The following is a 24935-nucleotide window of genomic DNA, read 5'->3' as shown; positions in this document are numbered from 1 at the left end:
GACATTAGAGATCAAGTTGGTTCCATCTCTGCCTTTGATGGCAGTTGAAAATTTATTTACATTAGTTTAAGTTTCAGCGTATTGTTTCTTCTCTGTTGCCTTAGAGCCCAATCCTGGGCTCAATGCGCCAGCTTCCTGCCGGGCAAGTGCCTGTGCTAACCCAGCTTTGGCTCTGGGCGGGTGCCTGGCCTCCGCCACTCAGTGGGCACATGGACTACTGAGCCAAGGTGCAGTTAGTGGGGCGGGGGTAGGCGGGGAGGAGGCGTTTCAGGGAGGGGTGAGGCAGGCGGAGGGCAGAGAGGATGGACAGGAGGCATTGAGGAAGAGGCGGGAGGCAGGGAGAGGGCAGGCGGGAGGCATGCTGGGGTCAGGGAGGGAGGGAGGTGGGTCCTCCTCCTGATCCTGTCCGTTCATGTGGGGCTCGGCTCCCTACACAAACGCTATTACCTTATCACCGACCTTTTTGTCGGTGGTAAATTGAGTAGCCCCATTGCGGGGCTACTTCCCTTACCTGGAAGAAGGGGACGAAAGCCCCCTTCTCCCAAGGTGCCGCCTGCGTTAGCCTGTGTTGCACAGGATGTGGTGGCAGCCATTTTAAGTTCCATTGAAGCTGTATGCTACGGGAACTCAGGATTGGGCTGCCCATGAGCTGTTAGGGGTTTGATGAGTGCTATTGCCTTGTTTTGCTACTTTTTCTCTTTTGATATATCTTGATTATTTTAAATATTTTTGTGGCTGCATTGTTTTTACACCTTGAAATTTTCCCTGGGTGCCTCTTGATAGAGAGGAGGTGAGTATGATACAAATATTTTAGTCAAAGTATACAAATTGTGTTCTGATACATTTTTCTTACTTGAAGCTGGAGTGATTTTGCTCTTTGATGTTTTAAAAAGAATTTTATGACTTTTGTATAATTTTTCCTAGAAGATGAGAAATCTCATCTCTGATAACAGCCTAGCAAAATTAATAGTATAGCACAGACATTCTGCTGATGTAGCTCGTCCACAAACCAGTTCAACTAAAATAGCTGAATTAAATCTGTTTTAGGCCACCTAACTTCAGAGGGACTGAAAGCATGAAAGGTACTTCGGCTGAAATGATTTATGGCTTTGTGTGTGTGTGTGTGTGTGTGTGTGTGTGTGTGTAAGGAGATGACCATAAGTCTCTAGAATTATCACAATTTTTCCTAGCCACACTGCTTAAAAGACTGGGATTTCAAGTACCAGGATGATTAATAAACATAGAATATTCCAGATTATAATGTTGTGTGTTTTTAACCCGTAAATTAGGTAGTTACCTTCATGGAAGACACACTTTTCTTAGATCTTTTCCTTTTTCTTAGATATTTCATGGTTCTCATTCAAGAAATGGCATTAAAAATAGATCAAGGATTTTTAGGAGCTCTTATTGGTCTCTTTACTCCATCTGCAGACCCGGAAGCTGAAAAGCAAAAGGTAATATATGGTTAAGCTAGCTTTCTGCATTTGTGTTCATTTTTTGTAGAAATACAGAAAACTACTGATGGATAGTTCTAGTCAAGTATTTGGAGCCACGTAGAGAAATGTATTCATTTCTGGATGCTAATACAGTAGTCTGATACTGGAATACCGGCATGCCCCAGTAACTGCAGATCCCGTATCTGCAGTTTAACTTATCTGTGGATGCAGGACCCCCACATAATTTAAATTTGCCAGAGAAAGGGACAAAATTCTTGCTTAAACTTGGTTGCTACAAGCTTAGCGGCTCACAGCAACCCGACAGCCTGGTGTCTTCTATGTAACTAGCCGGAAGTTAACGAGAAATGGACCTTAACTATTTCCTCTTAATCTCCGGCTAGCTTTTTTTCCCTTAAAGGGCCACACTGCCACGAGGTAGCATTCTCCTTCAAGGAAGTTTTTGGCTGGGTAAGTTCTTAAAGGATCTCATTGGCAAGCGGGGGGGGGGGAAGCAAGGGCTTCGCACCCCCCCACCACAAGCCAATTTGGTCCTTTAAGCTCTTACCCAGCCAAAAGGTTTTTTTAAAGCTGAAGATCATGAGGATCTTCTGCTTTAAGGGGAATTTAGAGGATGATCCCAGCCTAAGCCCAGCAGAAAGGTCCCTTTAAAGCAGAAGATCCCAGCGATCTTCTGCTTTAAAGGGACCTGGGGAAAGTTCTTAGAGAAGCTAATGGGGGAGGGGGAGTAGAGGATTTGCACCCCCAGCCCATTAGCTTCACTAAGAACCTACCCTTGCAAAAAGGTCCCTTTAAAGCAAAACATCTTAAATCAGTGACCTGCAGTGTTCAAGTCCAAAGTCCAGCTGAAATGTCTGCGTGACTTCCTCTTTGCCGACGATTCAGCTATCACTACCCACTCTGCCAACGATCTCCAGCAGCTCATGGATCGTTTTAGCAAGGCCTGCCAAGATTTTGGACTGACAATCAGCCTGAAGAAAACACAGGTCATGGTTCAGGATGTGGACTCACCTCCCTGCATTACAATCTCTGAGCATGAACTGGAGGTTGTCCATGACTTTGTGTACCTTGGCTCAACGATCTCTGACACTCTTTCTCTCGATACTGAGCTAAACAAGCGTGTCGGTAAAGCAGCTACCACGTTTTCCAGACTCACAAAGAGAGTCTGGTCCAACAAGAAGCTGACGGAACATACCAAGATCCAGGTCTACAGAGCTTGCGCCCTGAGTCCACTTCTGTACTGCAGCGAGTCATGGACTCTTCGCTCACAACAGGAGAGGAAACAGAACACTTTCCACATGCGCTGCCTCCGTTGCATCCTCGGCATCACCTGGCAGGACAAAGTTCCAAACAACACAGTCCTGGAATGAGCTGGAATTCCTAGCATTTATGCACTACTGAAACAGAGACGCCTGCGTTGGCTCGGTCATGTTGTGACAATGGATGATGGCCGGATCCCAAAGGATCTCCTCTATGGTGAACTCGTGCAAGGAAAGCGCCCTACAGGTAGACCACAGCTGCAATACAAGGACATCTGCAAGAGGGATCTGAAGGCCTTAGGAGTGGACCTCAACAAGTGGGAAACCCTGGCCTCTGAGCGGCCTGCTTGGAGGCAGTCTGTGCAGCATGGCCTTTCCCAGTTTGAAGAGACACTTGGCCAACAGACTGAGGCAAAGAGGCAAAGAAGGAAGGCCCATAGCCAGGGGGACAGACTGCACTTGCTCCCAGTGTGGAAGGGACTGTCACTCCCGAATCGGCCTTTTCAGCCACACTAGACGCTGTTCCAGAACCACCTTTCAGAGCACGATACCATAGTCTTTCGAGACTGAAGGTTGCCAACGTGAGTGTTCAAGTGCTGTCGAGTAAATATGTTTTTAAAGGGTAATTATGCCATACCATGAACTTGACATATGAGTAGGTTATTATTGCATTGTACTTTATGAAGTTGGTGTTCCTTCTTTAGGCTCCTTTACTGCAGTTCTCGTCTTTGTTTATTCCTTTATGTGGTTATTTGTAATACTGAGTTATTGAGTCTCACTAATTAAATTAATGCACAGAGTTTCACTTCTGCAAGAAATGCCAGGAAAGTTAAATTTTTCTCCAGAAAATATTTCAAAAACCAGTGTTGTGAAAGGCAATAAGGAGTACTGATTGATATTAAATTAGGAAGTTTGAATAAATACCTTAATTTTACATATGGTCTTTGAAATGCAGTACACCAATGTCTTGAATCCAGGCAAACATTTGTGAACAACGGTTGACCTTTCATCAATCTTCTCTTAAGTTTTAATTTTAAGGATTTCTATGAACACTTGTTTTTCAGACAAAGTTAATACAGAAGGATGTTGATGCTCTTGATACACAGTTGATGGAGTCATCCATGAGTGATATGTCTACTCTTAGCTTCTTTGAGCAGTTTCATATTTCTCCTTTGAAGGTACGGCAAAATTGGATTACATAACAAGAATAGATTAGGTTTTAGGAAGTACAGCATTATTTATTCAAGCTACATAACTACAGAACAATTTTAAAAAGCTGAGGTACTTTGATAAAATATCTCCTGTAAGGCAGATGTACAAATATTTGCTCTAGATGCTATTTGTTGTTTTGCACCATCACAGATGCGTTACATAATTATCGTAAAAAATATTCTCTCCAGTGGACACAGCCAGATAGGACAATCCTAATATAAGTTTGGACTCCATGTCCCCATTCACATTATCTTTGTTTATAATCTCACAGTAGGGAGAGGTTTTTCAGTGTTTCGGTTGCTTTCTTGCTCCACTTCCATCTGTGGTAAATTAATTTCTCTCCCCATTAGCTAGCTAACTAGATGGAAGAAAATCTCTCTTGGGTTCCTTCAAAGTAATGTGTGGAATCTGCCTTAAATGATGAATACACTTGTGGGTTTAATTCTTTGAGACTAGGGCAGTTATAGTTGAAGGTTGACAACAGAGCATTGTGTAAGCTGCTGCTCATTATCAGGAACCTAGTGGATACAGGGTGTATAGCTGAATATGTGAAACTGTCATATAGTGGTTAGGCTAGTGGTCCATGTAAGTTCAGTATTGTCTAAACCGACTGCTGGTGCTCTCCATGGCTTCATAAGAGATCTTTCTGAGCCTTGCCTGGAAATGCTTCTTTTGTTTATATAAGAATTTGCAGTTTTCCTTCTGATGAAGGCATTTGTTGAAGCATATTAGACAATACAAATATATCAAATTTTCCTTTGGCACCTCCTTAAGTCACCTTACTTTTTTATTGCTACCCCTCTTTTCATTGCTCCTCCTATATAAGTGTCATCAATAGCAACAAACATAAAGGTTTGCACCTTTTATCTATATAAGAAATGCTAAGAAACCTTGATGTATGACTGTCCACAGCATATCTGGAGTGTGTGTGTAATGAGCACTCCCTATTCTCTCTCTCTCTCTCTCTCTCTCTCTCTCTCTGTGAATGAAATGAGTACATCCTGTTCTGTCCTTAGCTTATATAAGAAAAGGTTGGAGACATTCAATTAACAAGCTCTGTCCCAGCAGCTGCCTTTCCTTGGCAGTTCATTTGCAACTCACCAGAGACAGAAAAGAAGTGAAATTTAATTAGCTGGCAAAAGAAGACTTCTCCAAAAGTTATCTAACTTAACAATGTAAAACCTGTCTAGTATACTATATATTTATACTTTATTAACCTTCAGTTTGGATGATTTTAACATACTCTGCATGTGGCTGTCCAGAAACTTCAGTTGGCACAAAATGCTGCTGGACAGATTTTCTGAAAGGGGACATTTGGATCACAATACCCGAGTGCTACTTGCCTACACTGGTTGCCGATTCTTTTCCACACCCAATTTGACTTGTGGTTTGAAATGTGGGTCCCTTAAAATTCACCTTCCCCCACAGGTTTCTTATTCAGTGTTCTGTTCAACAGCTGAGGCCCTGCTCCAGATTTCCTTGTTGACAGCAATACATTGTTGGGGCCTTTTTCGGTTGTGGTACTAACTGGGTGAATTGCCCTCCCTAGGTAGGAAGACCTGTCCAGATCGCCCCAAGTGTGTTTTTAAACTCTAAAAATATGGCACATTAAACATTATAATTGCTTAAAATAAAAGTAAAAGCATACAAAAGAAATGCGTTTGTCATGAGTAGAGTGAAATTTTTATTGTCTTGCTGCTGCATTGGGGCTATATTCCCCCATTTTTTAGTCTGCTTCTTATGGTTAGTTCAGTTGGGGCACAATCCTAACATGCTGGAAGCAGGCAGGCCGGCGGACCTGTGCTGCATCCGAATATGCGCCACCTGATGTGGTGGTACAGATCCAAGCAGCTCAGACACATGCTGATAATGGTGTCAGGATCAGGCATAACTAGGATCCTGGCTCCACCCATCCGCCCCTGGAAATACCCACTGCCCATCCTCCAGTTGGCCCGAAATGCCTCCCTACCGTCCCCTCCCCGCCGTCCCCCTCATATTCCTGCATTGGCTGAGCTCAGGTGATGCAACTCAACTTCTCCCTGGGGCTTGTGGCACCGCAGGGAGGCCAGCGCACCTCTGTGCACCAACCTATCTCCCCAATGCATGGCGCAAAAGTGCTTTACGACACTTTTGCGACACTCTTGGGCCAGCGCAAGGGACTTGCATCAGCCCAAGTGCATTCCTAGAATTGCGCCCTTGGTTGCTTTATTCTGTTTTATTATTTGTTTTTGTGTTTGGTTTGATGTTATGAATATGCCGTTGTGTTAAGCTGCCTGGTTGTTTTGAAGAGTGGATTGTTTATTTCATCAGTAAAGAATACTTTCTGAAAGGAAACATGATTACCACCAGTATAAGTGAGCGCTTTTAAATATTGTTGCAAGTGAGTTATTTTTTTTTGAAGTGCTGTTGGAGACATTTAAACCATTAAACTTCCTGTATTTTTGTGGTTTAGAAAAAATTTATAGACAATCATCCAAAGTGATGTTGTGTTCAAGTACCAATTTCTGTCTTATTTAGCTACATTTGAGCCTGTCTTTAGGCTCTGGTGGGGAAGAATCTGATAAGGGCAGAGGAGAAATGATAGCAATCCATTCGGTGAATCTGCTATTGAAGAGCATTGGTGCCACTCTTACAGATGTAGATGATCTTATATTCAAGTAAGTGGGCAAAACATTTACCTTCATGTATCCCGAAGTGCATTTCTGAGTTCTTGCTAGGCATTGCAGCATGAACACGTACACTGTTAGTCAATGTTAACAGTTTTGTAGCTATACCTGTACATGTTGATGCTTTTGGAAACTGTTGAAATTGATCTAGCCTATAAGTGGTTAGCTGTCAGAAGGGAGTATAGGCAGTTTCATTGTGTAGATTTTTTGGCTGTATATAGGGAGACTAAATAGTTGCTACTCATAGAAGTGGTTATGAGAATGAGCTGTAAAGTACCTATAAGGTAAGCCTGTTGAATCAGACCACAAGTCCATCATGTCTAGCATTCTCTTCATACAATGGCCAACCAGATGCCCCTGGGAAGGCAATTGCTCTCGATTGCTGCTTTATCTCCAGCTACTCCTGTGCAGAACCACAATTGTCTCTGAATGTCCATATAGAGCTCCTTCATATGAATTTGTCTAATTGCTTTTTAATTCCTCAGATTTAGGGACCAGCTTCACAGCCCACAGCAGCCAATTCCATTATGTGTGATGTCAGCAGTGACCAACTTTTCAAATCCTGGGCCTTTAACGATTGTGTAAAGGAGGGAATTTCAGCAGGTGCAGCTTGTCGTCTGTGAGTTGAGAAGCTGCATGTGCTGAAATTTCTCTCTTCTACACAAGTGTTAAATGTTGAAGAGCCCTAAGTTAAAAGGTTGGCCACCCCTGTGTAATGTGAAGAGGAATTTTCTCCTGTGTGTTCTGCATTTCTTGCAAATCAATTTCAGGAGATATCTGAGTGCTGTTATTTGGAGAGAGTGAGAAACTTCTCTCTGTCCTTAATTTGTGGAACACATTTAGAAAAAATGGTTCTCTTCCTACCTAATCATTCAGTATTTCCACTGGATTGTAAGTTCCTCAGATAGGGCCTGCCATTTTTATTCTCTGTAGAATACCATTCACATTAATGATGTGATAAATAATAAATAGCACAGTATTTATTTAATGTCATCTCCCCTCGATAGAGTGCCCAACAAAAAAAATCATAAATAACAATATAAATATCATAAAACAAAAATCACCATTAAAACTAATATATGTAAATAGCATCAATGCATCACATTGTAGTATATATATGAAGTGGTATTAAGGATGCTAAACAAATGCAAAATCATTCTTCATTGATTCCTTGCCTCTTTCAGACTTGCTTTCTTTGAAATCAACTATCAGTTTTACAAAAGAGATCAGTTAATGTGGAGAGTCATTGGACATTACAGAGACCAAGTAAGTTCTCCACTTTCAGTTTTTATTTCTTCCCTCTATTCCCAGTAGAACTGCCTCGTGTTTCAACAACATGGTGTATTAGTTTCCAGATGCATGAATAAGGCCTGAGGCTTGGCTGTTGTCACCCCAGTTGTAGTTAATGTGCTGTGAAATTACAGTTCCAGCAGGAAGGCCCCAATAAGATTCACTGATTGTGTTGTAAACATGGCACAGCATTGCCATTAAGCAACCAGTTATATTGTTTCTTCAGGTATAAACGTAGATTCTAGTTTTCATTACATTTACTTTTAAGAAGCTGCTGACTACTTGTTGTGTTTGTTTGTTTTTTACTTCAGTTCCTGAAGCAGATGTATGTTCTTGTGCTGGGTCTGGATGTCCTGGGAAATCCTTTTGGCTTAATCAGAGGCTTGTCAGAGGGTGTAGAAGCTTTCTTCTACGAGCCTTTTCAGGTATGCTGCTGTTGTGTCATTGAGGTCACAGAATTTCCATTTATATAGCTTTTGCTTAAAGCTTTTACAAATTCTACCTTGATCAGTTACAAAGAATCCTTTCTAAAATAGATCTGTAGTTTTGGAAAAAGCACAGTAGGCATAATGTCCCTATTTCTAATTGTTACATGCACAGCCCCTTCAGAAAAGTGGCAGTTGAGTTGATTGGGCTTGACAGAAGGGAGGAGGTTTAATATTGCCTCTGTTGATTTACTCAGTTTTACTGTTGATTTTTCTGAAAAAATTTGTATATACAAGGCCCCAACAGCTGAATTTGGGGACCACACAAAAACACAGTGTCTGCTCTTGTAAATCTATTAATCCAATTAAGGGTCATATATGTGTATGCAGGACTGCTTCTATATGTGTTTATGCCCCTTGGCTTGAATGTGACCACTAGGTAATGTTTCAATAGTAAACAATCTTTTTCAAAATTGCAGTAGTAGGCAGAAGATCTCTCTAGAAGACACAAGTGATTGAATGTGGAAGGCAGGGTGTGTGCACTGGTGTGTGTTGTAACTCAAAATAATTTTTAATTTTTCTCTAGGGAGCTGTTCAAGGACCTGAAGAGTTCGCTGAGGGTTTTGTGATTGGTGTAAGAAGTCTGCTTGGCCATACTGTGGGTATGTTGAGTAGCGCACAAATTCCAGAGTATTAAACACTTAACCTCACTCAAGATCTGAGCATGTACAATTACTGAATTCACTTATATTTGATCTGAAGATTCAACCAATGTCTAAATGTGAATGCCTCAAAATATAATATGTTTAATTCTTTCTGACATGGTGATAGAACCTCCTATCCTTTGCTTGGCTGGCAGGTGGAGCAGCAGGGGTTGTATCCCGGATCACTGGTTCTGTTGGAAAAGGTTTGGCTGCTATCACAATGGATAAAGAGTACCAGCAGAAAAGAAGAGAAGAGATGGGCCGTCAGCCTAAAGACTTTGGGGACAGTCTTGCCAAAGGAGGGAAAGGCTTTCTAAGGGTATGATATTTTAGATACTACTTGCATTTCAGTTGCATTTCAAAATTGTCATTAGTTAAATTACCCTCCTCCATATTAAGCTAGTAAAGGTTCTCTTCTTTTGGCTACTCTTCCAGCAGTAAGGTTAAGGCAAGTTGACTAAGTGGCTCTCAGAGCCATTCTTTGTTTTGAGTCCATACAGTAATGACACATCTCTGTTTATATGAATGAGTACTTCTACTTTGTATATTTACTCTGTAGGTCACTTAACTTCTGAAATGATTCGTTTTTATCTATTACTAGATTACAACTGAAATTTCTATTGCATGTAGTACATTAATTACACATGTTGGGGCAAGTGTATGCACACACCCTCTCTGCCATCATGCCATTGGAATTCCAAGACAGAGTACTATTTTTATCTTTTCACTTGAGATCCAAGATGTGAAATCAAAATGCCAGAGAGACTTCTTATGGATGAAATGAGTTAAAACCTTTTCAACATTGACTTGCTGTTCCATCTCTCTATCTTTTTCTTTTTTTTTTAAGGGTGTTGTTGGTGGAGTGACTGGCATAATCACAAAACCTGTAGAAGGTAAGCCGACAGGGTTGCTTAGTTTCAGGGGTAACTGGATCCACTACCACTGACCTATCACCTCTGCTGTGCACCCCCCCCCCAAAACCTTGAAAGAACAATGCATTCTCTTGCCTTTTTGACAAGGAAAAAGTGAAAGTCCCGGAAGTCCCCAATAAGTCCTACATTTGCTGTTTTATTTAAAGAGACTGCAAGGAAGGAGTGAGGTGGATGGATAGAGGAATAGATTGCCACTGCCATTGCAGGTTTTTAGCACATGGGCAGTGGCAGTCTGCTTCCTTACCTGCTCAGCTTACTCCTTCCTTGCATGTTCTGGGTGAGTGGGTAGGGAAGCAGATGCAGTTATGTCCACAGTGGGCTGGAAAGAGGTGGCAGCAGGCTCCTGGTGAAAGGCACCCAGAATCTGCGACTCCCCACATGGCTCAACATCAACTCCGTCATCTGCTTCATAGATGAACCAGCATTGCTGTATTGACCTATGTGAAGATGTTGAAATTTTATAGTTCTTCAGAATTTCAAAGTAAAAAATGTAGACTGCCATTTTATTAAATTAATTAAGCTTAACAACCAGTTTAACACATGGCTATATTTACAAAGCAATCACTTAATTTAATAGCCTGCTTGCTTTGTTTTCTGTATTGAGAAGTATTAGCATGATGGTATACTTGTTTTATGAAAACGTTTCAAGATGTTTAGAAAAGAACCAAAAACAGGAAATGACATAGTTAAAAGCTGGAATGGAAAAGAAAAAAAAAATGACTTTGCTTTGGTATCCAAGAAGAGTCATATTTTTTCTCGAAGCCCACTATCTCTATCTAGAGAGTACTCATTGGGAACTTATTTGCATAGTACTGAGGAGTAGTAAGCTTAGCCACTGCTGCTAGCTTTTGAACCAGTATCAGAGTGCAGCAAAAGGTTCTGCTTCCATTTGAATTGGGACTAGCGCAATTATCTGATGGGTGAGAGATTAATAGGCAAGATAGAAGGTGTCTGGGAACTGGAGCAGGTGGAAGTAAGCTCCACAGAAATCAATGAGACTTGCTTGTTAGGAACTATGTATAGAATTGCAACCTTAATATCACCTGACTTCTCTGCATTATCTAACTCTCTGAAAAGTCATGATGTACTGTAGAAGTCTGTTTCTGAAATTTAGTAATTGGATTTGTCAAGCATTTGTAACCTTGGATTCTCTGTACCTGCAAAGGAATAGGGTATGTTGACATCCTAATTCTTCATTTTATTAGAATGAAGAGGCCCAATGCTACTGTTCTTGATATAGCTCTAAAATATAGTGATGTGTTAAACGAAAAATCAGGGCCTCTTGCAGAAGAATTGATTGTCTGAAAAGTGGACTTTGTGGGGCCCTGGACTTTTCATAGGAAGATACAGTTCTCATCTTTATTTTTATACATGAAGGTGCCAAAAAGGAAGGTGCAGCTGGCTTCTTCAAAGGAATTGGGAAGGGGCTTGTAGGTGTGGTGGCTCGTCCAACAGGAGGCATCGTAGACATGGCAAGCAGCACATTCCAGGGGATTCAGAGGTAAAAGTCTAATTTGATTTTGTCCTATGCATATATGTGTCATGTTTGGATTGTATGTCAGTTTGGTCACATGGCAGAGTTTGTATTTGTTCCTCTACCACTTGCAAACATATTTTTTGTTTTGTGAAAATGGAGTCGTTTAATGTGCAGAATATCTGGAATAGAGATCATGAGGTTGTTGCATTGTTGTTCAGTGCCAGATTTGCTAACTTGTGTTGAAAAATGTATGTTTGGTTTAAGAGTTTCAAATTCTTTTTCTAGTTATATCCACTGATCTACTTCTTGAGCACTGATTGATTGATTTGCATGGAAAGCATTGCATATGTTTGAGAATTATTTTTTTAAAGTCTGGCTACTTTGGTGTTGTCAATTAAGATAAAATAAATGCAGAACTCAGAAAATACAAAGAACCTTTAAATTATTTGACAGAGTGGCAGAATCAACTGAAGAAGTGTCTAATCTCCGCCCCCCACGTCTCATACATGATGATGGCATCATTCGGCCCTATGACAGGGGTGAAGCTGAAGGATATAACTTATTTGAGGTATGCTTCAATGAATTTTTCTTCAAAGTAGACACAAATGATAATACTTTTTTATCTTAAAAAATAATTAATCTGTTACTTAACTTAAAAAAATAATTAATCTGTTACTTGTTGGTAGTGAAGTACTGTATAGAGCTATTGAGCAAACACTTTAAGCCAGTCCGGGTGTGGGGAAGAAGAGTTGCATCATCAGCATACAATGGTAACAGCACTTGGCTCACGCCAAATTTCAGTCTATGGCTAATTATTCACTGCCTTCAGGATTGGGGCTAAGACATTTAGGAACAAGTTAAACAATGTGGGAGCCAGAACACAACCTTCTTTGACCCCTTTATTGATAGCAATAGGTTGTGTTAAGTTCCCACTCCAAGAGCATCTGAGCTTACATGATGTATAAATGTGAAGGGCCTTAATTACCAGCAATAGTCTTTGGTTGATCCCCATGCTAGCAAGTTTGATTCGAAGAAGCTTTAGTGATACAGAAAACGTCTGTTTCCAAAGTTGGTTAAATCAAAGGTTCTTTCTACTTCAAGAACCGTGGTGATACAGTAAAGGGTCTAAGTCCCTACTTACCTATCAAGTTCCTTAAAAGGCTTTGGGCAAATTCTTCTTTCTCAGTTCTTCTCATGCCTTCTTTCTTAGGCATGGTTTTGAGGTTCATGGAATAATCCCATATATACTGTCCTGAAGCTTTGAGAAAGAATAGTGGGATACAGTTATCATGTATAAATGTTTCGTGTTTATCTTTTTATTTTGTTATAATCTTGAGGTATTGTGTGTTAATCACGGGGTATTGTGTTTACTTGATTTAAAAAAAACAAAAAACGAACTTCAGTTCCAGGTTGGCACGAAGCACATATCTTGTTTAATAATTTGAGAGATGGCATTTTTGTATGAGAACAATAAAACAGAAGCACCATACCTAAACCTTAATAGAAACCAGTTGTCTTGCTTAGTTGGTTGGCAAGTTCCTATAAACTAAAAACGCATTTCCAGTCAGATGCTCTAAAAATGGAAACTTATGTATTCTTTACCTCCCACTCCACTGTCTTTCTTTCTGTTACAATGAGTTTCTAATGTGTTTCTCTTTCTTCCTCTTTCCCACTATGCATACGTGGCAGCAACTGGAATAATGGGGTTTACAATTAAACATTCTCTTTTCCTGATTGTATTTAATCATTTGTCTGTTTTTTAGCTCAATCCTAAATCCCCATGCAGCAATGCAGTGGCGCTGGCGCAGCTTCCGCTGTATCCCGTGGGGCATTTTGGGCTGCTGGAGGTCTCCTTGAGGCAAGGGGACATTTGTCCCGTTGCCCCAGGTTAAGCACCAGCAGCTGCAACAGGTCAACTTGGACCTGCACCAGCTATATTGCTAGCACAAGTCACATTGATCCTTGCAGGTGAATCGGGCTCAGAAAAGGGGTTTGGAAACTGTGTGCCAGCAGTACCAATCCTGCCCTCTAATTCCCTGACTGTGGAGTTCTTTCAGTAGGTGAGGGACCGTGTCCCTTTGGTGAGGGACCGTGTCGAATGCCTTCTGAAAGTCCAGATATATAATGTCCATGGGTTCTCCCGCATCCACATGCCTGTGTCCAATATTATAATGCCGTTGCACAAATTGATGGTAAGACCACACCTGGAGTATTGTGTCTAATTTTCTTACTCTCTGATTTAATAGAACACTAAAGTCCTCTTTAGATGTTTCCTCTCCATAGCCCCAACCACTCATTCCTTCTCTGCTGAGAGAGAATGTCTGAAGAGGGTTTAGGAAAACTCTTGGTGGGGTAGGAGAAGTGAATTATAGTAAAGTAGGACAACTTAATATCTTTTTTCTTTTTTAAAATGTGCCAATTCTTCCTATGTGCTCTTGATTCAGACCAAAGAAATATTCATAGTATTCTCTTCAGTAGTTAAATTATCAGTGATAATTCCCACTTCCCCATTCAAATAAGAGACTGTTATTAGTGCTTGAAGGTGATGTATCTTTATTTTATGGAAATGGTTTGTGCAAAGTATTTTGTAATATTGGTGGCAAAAGAAAATGGACATACACTATTCAAAGAGAGACTGTATCTGTTAGATTGTACTAATATACATTAGAAGTAATAAACGCTATGTGCTCTCTCAGCAGCAAATGCAGAGTACCTTTTTTAAAACAAACAGAAAATATATTGTGCCTGTTCTTCTGAGTTGCTCTCACTTGGCAACCGATGGGAGAATTCATCTCTAGACAAATAATAAAAGCACAAGAGTGGGATTTAATTTGAAATTGGTGTAGTTTCTCAAATGTATTTGAAGAATTTGAAGAATTGAAGAAGTTCAAAGTAAATATATCACCCTGCATACTTGTACCCATATGTTTGTCCTTAATTTGTGAGAGTCTTTGTTTTGTTTTTTAAATGCAGGAGCTTTCCCAGGCAAGGGAGGAAGGGAAATCAGTTGCTCACATACTTTTAGAAGAAAGGAGTCCTGAATCAGGCAGCATCCCTGCTTTCCCTCGGCTCTATCCATTCTTAGCTTTCTCGGCTCTCCCAGGAACAATGCAGTGATACTTCTGTAATTCTGAAGTGCTTTATCAAGCCTTGTACTCTGAATTGAGCCAACAGATTAATGGAAATGTGCCATAGGAGTGGGGTGTGAGTACAGCTGTTGGGGGACATAGGGGAAGACAGGGGAACATAACAGACTCGTGTGTTCCAGTCAGCTCTAGAGAGAAATTTGGATAACTTTGTCCATTGTTGCTTTCTCTTAGTAGCCTTTGCTTTAACTGTAGATATCTGTTGCACTTTACATATGCATAACATCTCCTGTACTCTTAAGAACTGGGGCTTTTTTTACCATGTTCTAGAATATCTTTTTTCTTTTCTTTACCCATCTCATGTCTGAAGAGTTCAGATATGAACATCCAGCCTGAAGAATTCCTGGGAACTCAAAAAATGGTCTCTACTTTGTGCCATTTTAGAGCCCAATTCTGTGGTTGTGCTGTGCCTGTGCGGCGCAGACCACAGTTGCAAACATGCCAGCGGGCGCCAGCGTTCCACAGCTCGGCGGTGCCTGCGACCGCCGGGCTGCGGGGAATGGGGGCGTTCCTGGGGGTGTAGGGGAGGCGTTCTGGGGAGGGGGAAGGTGTGGTCAAGAGTGTTCCCAGGGGCGGGAGAGAGGTGGGTCTGCGGAGCCGAGCTCCGCAGGATCCAGGGCACTCGGGCAGGGCTGCTTGCCCTACACGAGCGCCTTCACTTTAGCGGCGACCAAACAGTCGCCGCTAAAGTGAGTAGTCCCATTGCGGAACTGCTTCCCTTACTCGGTAGCATGGGAGGCTGTGGATCCGGCTGGAGCCCTTTGTGGAGCCGCCAGGTCCCACAGCTCTGGGCAGCTCAGGATTGGGCTGCCTGTTGGTCCTATCGATGTAGTTTCCCTACTCTTAGGTATGTTATAGTGGACCTGCTCTGCTACCTGTAATGTTTGAGGGTGTTTCATACAACTTGCACGCCTGTATTACACAATATTATCATTTAATGTTAAAATCTCCTTTGGGTAAGAAATTTCTTGGATCGCACATGGAATGCTTTTGCATATGATGAGCACACTCAAGTCTGTTAAACAGTAAGAATCCCTGGTTGTACATATGGCAAAATGAATGCATGTTTGATAGAAAGAAACAAGATGCGCAGACTTTTCCTTCGTGGAAATTAGCATGTGCAGAATTTGCCTTTTGTGAGTTGGCTATTTGCATAAAGCACACACTCCCGCTTAAAGGGGATTTTTGTTATGAGCCTTTAGGGAACAGAAATGTACTTTTATTTCATTTTACTGTAAACTTGTAAATAACTGTTCAGTGGCTAGAATAGGGTCATCATATATATTATAGCTGTTTTATGAGTTGTTTTCATATGATCATTAACTTTATCAGCAGATGCAACGTTTTGAGGGAAGTAAGAATGGAGACAATTGAACACTTCTGTTGCATTAAGAGAAGGAAGGCAAGGACTGATTTTGTAGAAAAGTGTCACTGTGGGTGATCCTTTGATGCTGAAACAATAGAAGATTCAGTTATATAAGATCTAAGTTTTTCCCTGTTCATAAACATGTACTTTTATAAACAATCAAGGTGGACTTGTGATGGTTATTACTGTGTGCTTAACTATCTGGGTTTATAGTTATTTAAAAGTTAAAGTATAGGAATTCTATGGGTGTTCTCAAATGAAATATCCTGAAATTAAACTTACTTATCTAACTGGTCCTGATCCACTGAGTGCTGCGGTTGCTCACTTTCCTTTAGCACTAATGTGTGGGCCCATCCTTTGTTGTTGCAAATTTAAAGGTTTTGTATGATGCTAAATAATCTTTTATATACATATATCTATATTTGAAAGATGTACTTCCGGCTTGTGTAAATAAAGTTCTGACTTGAGAAAAAAATGGTGAAGTCTGTCTACATTAATGTTGCAGATTCTTGAATGACTCCTTTTAGTGAATACACACAGTTCCTCTTATGGGTGGCATCTTCTACCCGTTGAACTTCTCTAAAGCAATAGATATCTGTGAGGAGGATTTCATGTGAATGTTTAATGTATTTGTCTTGCTGCCTTGCTTTTTGTGTGTGTGCTGTATTGCTGTCATACTCATGTCATACAGTATAAGGTTATGTGCAGTTTGACAAATTGGTCACTGTGTTCATTATTATATATTTTGTTTCTTTAAAACTAACATCAGTAAGGGATTCAGTTTTGGGCTCCAAACCACTAGGCATATATAACTACTTCTTAAGTGCCATTGTAAAGCAGTAGGCACGCTCCACACCACCTGGAAGAACTCCCTTTTGTAGAACTTGCTGAGTCTTGTTAGTGGAACCTTCATATATGGAATGAAAACTCCTTCTTGTATTATATATGTCCCCCTTTGATCTAAATCTTTTGTTTCTCCATCCTGTTCTAGAATTCTCATATCAAGAAGCTCACAGGAGAAAAGTTCCAATGCCACTGTGCAGTCCCAGGAGGCAGAAAGGCAAACATTGTGGTAACTAACAGGTACTATAGTTAGTAAAATCAAAGATGTACACGCACAAGTTTAGGGACATTAATAAGTCATTCAAGGCAATGAATGAGAGAGATTTTTGGTGTGTTTTGTTGCAGTTAATCAAGTAGTAAATGCTGCAGTTCTAAAAAGAGTTTCTTTAAACCAGGATTCTATTGCAGGCCTCTGTGAAAAGCATCTTTTCATTTTTGCTTGAAAATTTCATCAATTTTAATTGTGTCAAAAAGGATGAAATAAGAGTGTTTGAATTTGGAAAGATCTGGTGTTTTTGAAAAGAAGACGGAGGGCGGTGAGCCAGCGTCCCTCTTCTTTAGAAGTGGACTGCTAGCCAATCCCATTGTATCACAGTCATTACTCTCTCCATGCTATTCTCTTGCCTGTGGGTTTGCTTTTGGAGGTCGGACAGTGGTACTCAAGGGCTGGATTTGATCCTGTACTGATTTCTACTCAAGAGCCATATCTTGCAATCCAAGGGATTGCAAAGTGTGCATCACAGTGTCTTAGGATGTTGCGCCACACTCGCAGGTGCACCATGGGATGTCTCCATGGCCCCTCCTACCTATTCTCCGAGGTACCACCATCTTGGATCTCACAAAATTGTGAGATTTTGGCACCACCATCTTGGATTTTGCAAGGTTCAAAATGGCAGTGCACAGCTAAGCCAGGAAAAAGAGGCTGTGGGGGCGCCATGATCCTAGTAAGTTTGGGAACCACTGCTCTATATTGTTTTCAAAACAGATTGTGAGACGCTAAATCCAGTATTCATTCTTCAATTAAGGAAACCATTTTCTGTTCACATAGTATGATAGGACTGGATTTTTTTTCTGTTTGTTCCCGCCTTGTCTCATACTTTCAGAATTTTTCAGTGAAGGCCTACTAAAGAAGCCCCTCCTTTACTATACAGTGGTGCCTCGCATAACGAAATTAATCCGTTCCGCGACTCCTTTCGTTATGCGAGTTTTTCGTTTTGCGAAGCGCGTTTTCCCATAGGAATGCATTGAAATTTAATTAATGCGTTCCTATGGGCAAGAAAAGTCAGAACAAAGTCAAATTTGGTTTACAAAGTGTTTAAGTGCTCTTTAAAGGCATACATACTGTACAGAGGATTTCAAAAACAGGGGGATGCTGAGTGGGGAGCTTGAAGGCTGTAATTCTGTGCACACTTTCCTGGGAGCAAGCACAATGGGACTTACTTCTGAGGAGACACGCACAGGATTGTGCTCTAAGCTGGGGAGGACAGAGCAGCTGCACTCAATTGCTTGCTTTTGCCATGATCATGGGGAGGGAAACAAGGAAGCACAATGGGACTTACTTCTGAGGAGACACGCACAGGATTGTGCTCTAAGCTGAGGAGGACAGAGCAGCTGCACTCAATTGCTTGCTTTTGCCGTGATCATGGGGGGAAACGTGAAGGAAATGGGGCAGTGAGAGGGTGAATGAGCGATGGGGGGGATGCTGAGTGGGGAGTTTGAAGGCTGTAATCCTGTGCACACTTTCCTGGGAGCAAGCACAATGGGATTTACTTACATAAACTGACATGAAGATCCGCCCCTTACTAGGGTGGACGGGATCATAAAGTGACACGAAGATCCGCCCCTTACTAGGGTGGACGGGATCATAAAGTGACACAAAGATCCGCCCCTTACTAGGGTGGACGGGATCATAAAGTGCCATGAAGATCCGCCCCTTAAGACAAACCAAATCAAAACAAAAATTCGTTATGCGAAGCATAAGTCATAAAAATTCGTTGTGCGAGTTACCAAACTTCGCACAATGCTTTCGTTCTGCAGATTTTTCACTGCGCGGGGCATTCGTTATGCAAGGTACCACTGTATTCCTTGATTGCATTTTTCTTCACATTTTCTTCTGACATGGGTGTAGTTGTTCCCATACTTTCACATATGAATGTTTGGGGGAGGCAGGAACATCTTCTAACTTAAGTTTCCTTTGAGTCTATAAGAATCTGGTTTCCATTGAACTCCATTGAAGTTATAATTTTTTAATACCGTCAATTTATTTTGTGTCATCTGAATGGTCTGCAGAAATGCATATTTGTTTACTGAGAATATATTTCCATACTGTCAACTGTTTGCCAACATTATCAACTTCTGCCAAGGGGAAAAAATTAGCATATTGTTTGTGTCTTCATCTAGGAGACTCATGTTTGTGAAGGAAGTGGAGATTCTAGGGCATGTAACAACAGACTGGGATTATTTATATGAAGATTTTACACGCCCACCCACTGTAGACGGAAATGTACTGCAAATCTTTGTTAAGGTAACAATATAGTGCTTTTGAATGTGAAAGTGTATTGCATATCTTAACTTAATGAAGTCCTTTCAACAAACTTATAAGGTAAGGAAGTACTTATTATTCTGGCATTGCAGTTGAGAAACTGAGAGAGAATACTTTGTTTAACATGGTAGAGGCAAGTTTTGAATTGGAGAAGTCCTGACTCAAAAAAGTTCAATCCAGTGGTTTCCAAACTGTGTGCTGTGGCTCCCCAAGGAGCTGCGAAAACAGTCAGAGAAACCCACAGAATCCTTGTGAAAACCCCACCAGCCTAGATACAATGTATAGGATTATAGCCCTTATGGGGAGTCACCGTCAATGGCCCAGTAGGTCAAGGGAGCTGCCAGCTGAAGTTTGGGAACCACAAGTTCAATCTATTACTGCACAATCCTAGACCTATTAACTCGGAAGCAAGTTCCACTGTGTTCAATGGGCTGTGCTTCCTGAAAAGTGCACATAGAATTGCAGCTTTAGCCTAAGCCACAGCTTTAGCCTGTGCTATACTAGCTTATGTAAGATAAATGCACCTGTGGTTAGAGGCCCACACTGGTGTTGGCTAGTATTAAGTTGTAAAAGGTAAAGTGGAGAACACTCAAGGATCTGGTAGGATTCAGTTGGTAAAGTTTGATTTGTGGTGATGTGCAGAGAGAGTCTTAGTTGCAGCCCTGTGTGAAATTCCCTACCTTATGGAGTTTGTCTTTGGCCCCCCCCCCTCTAGTTTTCCACTGGAGGTTGAAGACCAGGTTGACTTACGGGTTTCTTTAGTCACTCTTATGATTTTGTTTATGGGTTTTATTTCTTATTTGATATTTGTAAGCTGCCTTGAGTTACATAGGGAGGAAGGCAGGGTAGTTTTTTCTAAAATCCAGTTGATGACAACTTTGCTAAACTTCTGAAAGTAAATTGGGAGATGACTTTTTGTCTTGTAGCATGATCTTGTAGCATGATCTGTAGATTGAGTTAGAGCCAATCCTATGCTTGTCTATTCAGAAGTAAGTCCCATTACAAGGAAGAGTGGATAGGATTGCAGCCTTAATCACTTGGGGCTTGTCCAGGTGAGAAGATTATAGCATTTCAGTTTACTGATGTGCAAGATCCAGACATCTTCAGAATGCAGGCACTTAAGAAAATATTGAATTTTCATCAGCTTTCAAAATGTAATATAATGCTGAGTAAATGATTCCCACTAGTTTCCCTGAGACTTTATAATAAAGTCGCAATAAGTCCATGCAGGAAAACAGACATTGATTCATCAGTGACAGCACATAGTCTTAACAATTTGGCCTGACCTAACAAATTTCAATATATGTATTAGGACAGGAAATGCCTTTATGCCCACCTTTCTTTATGAGTTTAGTAGTAGTTGTGTTTTGTAATAGTTGTGTTTAGATGAGTCTATCACAAATGCAATCTTATGTCCTTTTAATAGTGGCATGCAATATGGTGTGTTTGCAGTCTTTTCAACTTTTGTTGTTGCTTTTTCCAACAGGACCACGGGCTTTTAAAGTTCCACAAAAAAGACAGCTCAGGACAAGAGTTAGTACGGAAAATCGAGTTTAAGGATGCGAGTTCAGCAAAGGTAATAGTATTGGAGCTGATTCTACATTATTTTAAATTTTAATATTTTAAGTATAAAATATTTCTCATACTAGTAAAAGCATCAGAGTCTGCAGCACTGAAGCATATTTTCACAAATGTCCTGAAATATATTTGTCCCTCTTTCTCATTTCAAAGCATTAATACTGAGATCTTGCTTTAAGGTATCCCTGCTTTTCCCAGTGGGCTTTTCTTAGATTCAGTTTACGACTGAATGACCAGTTTTCCTGTTGTCCAAAGGAGAAAAGGAGAAAAATGGTTCTTCTCCTAGATGATTCTTGAAAATGGGGCCAAGAACACCGAGTACTTGCCTCCACAGTTTTATTTACACTTTACAGTCTTTACACTCTCACATAACACCAGAACCAGGAGACATCCACTAAAATTGAGTGTTGGGAGAGTTAGAACAGACAAAAGAAAATATTTCTTTACTCAGCGTGTGTTTGGTCTGTGGAACTCCTTGCCACAGGATGTGATTATGGCATCTGGCCTAGACGCCTTTAAAAGGGGATTGGACAAGTTTCTGGAGGAAAAATCCATTATGGGTTACAAGCCATGATGTGTATGTGCAACCTCCTGATTTTAGAAATGGGCTATGTCAGAATGCCAGATGCAAGGGAGGGCACCAGGATGAGGTCTCTTGTTGTCTGGTGTGCTCCCTGGGGCATTTGATGGGCTGCTGTGAGATACAGGAAGCTGGACTAGATGGGCCTATGGCCTGATCCAGTGGGGCTGTTCTTATGTTCTTATTTATTTATAAATATTTTTAATCTCCAGAGTTTCAAGAAAAGCTTTATTGCTGTTATGGATGGCAGTTCCTTAATTTCCTAAACTGTGTGTGCGTGGGGTGAGGGGTTATTAAAGCTCCTCTCCCCCAGTATGGTTTTACTGTAGCTTGCATGGTAACTTAAGGGAAAAAAATGTGTTAACATCATGTGTTAACATTACACATAACATTTGGCCCTTCATGAAAGGAGAAGGAATTGAATTTGAATCTATAGGCTAAATTCATTCAGTCAGTATAGCTCTTAATACTTTCAGGAGCAGAAAAGGAAACTATCCCCATGAGTTGATTTAGGCAGTTTTGACTTGAGCCCTTCTCTCCGCATCTTTCAAATTTTTTTCTAGTTACTATCATTTAAGTTCAAGTTTTTCCTTGTATTCAAAAAATATTGATCTAAATTTTCCATTCTTTTTGCAGGGGGTGGGGTGAGGCTTGGAAGCTATTAATAAAAAAATGTCCTGTTTGTTTTATAGTGTATTTATCAAGCAATTGAGGAAGCTCAATCAATGAGGCATCAACAGAAGTTGGTGAAACAAGCATCTGTGAAATTAAGTAGATCACAATCATCATTTTCATAGCAACGCCCATTAAGTTTTGGTGGCCTTCAGGGAATTTTTTTCTTTGACACCGTATGACTATACCTACATGCATGGTATTTCTGTTTTTAGCGGTTTAGACAATCTCCTCCTCAAATATTCAATATACACCATATTGAATATTACGTGATTCTACATTTAAAAATATGCAGCTGAGAAAGGATACCTGTGGAAATTAGCAATTCCTTCTGCTTTAATTTTCAGAATTGCAAGAAAGTAATCAAAATGTGTTAAAACAGATCTGAAGTGAGCATCTGTTTGAGTAAATGAACAAAATTCTGCTTTCAAATCTACTTGGGGGTTACTGGGGTAAATTTTTAGCAGAAAAAAATGGTTGTGATAATATAAACTTTTTCTATCTTTTTTTTAATCATGTTTCACTTTGTGCTGAGAGGTCTGTTTTCTTTGTTTATCTGAAAACCTGTCATATGGTTTATAAAGGATGATAGCTGAAACTGCTTTAGAAGTGCCCTATGTGCCTTTCAACTGATTTGTAGGCTTTGAAAAGATATCTTATTATACATCAGAAAATATTTCAAATCCTTGTTACTGACAATTCAGCAAGCTTGATAGTATGTGTTCCTTGTACAGTAATACGCAGAGGTGCAAATGCTCATAAACAGCACCAGTAGTGGTGCCTTATGTATATTGGTCAATAAATAAATATAAGTTACAGTAGTATTACATTTGGTTTTAAAATGCATCACTGGTTAGGATAGAGATGGCAGGAAAGTATTTTCAGAGGAATTTTAGCCATGGGTACAGAAAAATATGTATATGATGAATGAATGAATGGGCTTTTGTACAACAAAATGTATAGTTGGTGAAACCATAAATTTTCCATGCCATGTGGGGGTGGAGGAGAACCAAAATCCCTCCAGTGGCATTTAAACTAAACCAATCAATAGGTAAAACTATTCTTGCTGTTCAAGAACTTGAATCCTTTGAATTTTAGGCTGGACTTCCGCAAGGCTTGTGCTTGTGAGGGATCTGTGCACTAAGAGTGTGCTGTTTACAAGGGACTTTATGCACTTTTGCACCTGGGGTATTAGAGGGCAAGTCTTATTTTCTTACTAGGTAGTAAATCAAGTATTCCTGCTGCCAGATCTTTGTTTTACAGATGAAGGACTCTATCTAAAACATTGTTTCATAAGTTTCCTAGCATTTCGCGTGTGCCAGTATTGGCAATCTTACTTTGCTTTATGTGCAAATGTTTTGCTTTATATGATTCCTTTATAAATTCATTTACTGCAATGTTAGTTCAGTCATATGCACATCATCAGCATGGCACAAGGTTTGTACATTCTCTGTGTGCCGTTCATAATTCCAGAAGGATATTTCTAACAACCAAAGAATTTTAAGCAATTGCAATGCAGATCCTCGTTAATCTCATGCTGTTCTGTGAGTCCGTCCCAAATCAGCGGTCTTTGCAAGATGCAGTTGCAGATGCTGTGTGTTGTGAAATACTGAATGCATTTTGGAAAATGTACTTTTTTTCTAATTTTATTTCTAATGTGCCCTGTGCATTCTATAACTGTCCAAGAAGCCACAACACCTTAGGACTGGCACATTTGTTAGCAAATGGAAATCTCAAAACTATCTTGTGCAATCATGATTATGTAGCACACAAAATGTACTTTGTACTGTAATTATGTATACAATACTGCCAAATAAATGATTCTCAATGCATTTCATTGTCAAATTCATGCCAAATACTTGACAAAATTACTAAATTGAGAGTATTATAATCAAAAGAATTTTATAAAACAGCATTGCAAAATTAATGTATCTTAAATTACTTGCTTTTCCTGTACAGCAGTGGCATGTCTGGTGGACTCACAACCACCTCCCTATCATTCTCTTTCAATCTGTTTTTCTATTACTTTCCACATGGTGGTGGTATGTACACACTATTGCAGCTGTTACTTAGATCTTTCAGTAGGAGTGCTAGAGCAAGGTTTAAGAGATTTTACAGAATATGCCATACAGAACATTACATCTTAACGAAGTTGTTTTTTAGTTGTCTTTCACCTTTTAGTTGAAAAGCGGTATATAAATACTGTTAATAATAATAGTTGTTTCAATTACTGAGAAAACTTGGTCTCTTTGGTGACACAGTGATGAATTACCTTGAGATACTGTCCTTAAGTTTTACTTGGGTCAGAATGAATGTTACTTGGCCATTGGCATAAATGCTTTTAAAAGCAATAGATCAAATTCTAGACAGAACAAATCATGTCCAGTATGTAATATGTATGCACTTACATTGTGTGAAGAAACCTGAATGGGTACATGCACCACATTTGCAAACTCTTAATAAATTAAAATCATTTCATAATTTTTATTCAGCTTCTGAATGTGGTTTCATGGTTTCTCAATTGCATTATAAGATTTTCTCAAGTAGAATCTGGCATACTTGCTTCTGAAGCAGTGGGTACTGTTTCAGCTCACAAGTCCTGTTCTCCAAACTCGTGAAGGAATTTTTTGCTAGGCTACAGTAGCAAAACTTGCTTGTGTGTGTCCAGAGGCATTTAACTCACTGATGTTAGAGCATACTGCATTAGATGGACCATAGTATAATCCAGCAAAGCAATTATGTCTTTGACAAGTATGGCTTCCAAAACAACATGGCAACAGCTGCCTTTC

The 24935-nt window shown here is 40.2% G+C and overlaps 1 protein-coding gene across 1 annotated transcript in view; it reads left to right on the top strand.

Annotated features, from left to right (window-relative positions):
- VPS13C (vacuolar protein sorting 13 homolog C) overlaps window positions 1-24633 on the top strand; it is a 106329-nt gene extending 81696 nt beyond the window's left edge. Inside the window, exons 70-83 of the mRNA XM_066635973.1 lie at window positions 1343-1454; window positions 3778-3891; window positions 6443-6582; window positions 7776-7857; window positions 8193-8306; window positions 8893-8968; window positions 9166-9329; window positions 9858-9903; window positions 11320-11443; window positions 11873-11987; window positions 16923-17014; window positions 19175-19298; window positions 20803-20892; window positions 22167-24633. Of these exons, the coding sequence (XP_066492070.1) occupies window positions 1343-1454; window positions 3778-3891; window positions 6443-6582; window positions 7776-7857; window positions 8193-8306; window positions 8893-8968; window positions 9166-9329; window positions 9858-9903; window positions 11320-11443; window positions 11873-11987; window positions 16923-17014; window positions 19175-19298; window positions 20803-20892; window positions 22167-22271 (1498 nt within the window). The 3' untranslated portion in view covers window positions 22272-24633. The remainder of the gene's footprint in view (window positions 1-1342; window positions 1455-3777; window positions 3892-6442; window positions 6583-7775; window positions 7858-8192; window positions 8307-8892; window positions 8969-9165; window positions 9330-9857; window positions 9904-11319; window positions 11444-11872; window positions 11988-16922; window positions 17015-19174; window positions 19299-20802; window positions 20893-22166) is intronic.
- Window positions 24634-24935: the final 302 nt, after the last annotated feature.

The sequence above is a fragment of the Tiliqua scincoides genome, chromosome 8 (genome assembly GCF_035046505.1).
Source record: "Tiliqua scincoides isolate rTilSci1 chromosome 8, rTilSci1.hap2, whole genome shotgun sequence".
NCBI classification, from domain to species: Eukaryota; Metazoa; Chordata; class Lepidosauria; order Squamata; family Scincidae; genus Tiliqua; species Tiliqua scincoides.
The sequence above is the reverse complement of the archived record's forward strand: the minus strand, read 5'-3'. Positions and strand labels throughout refer to the sequence as shown.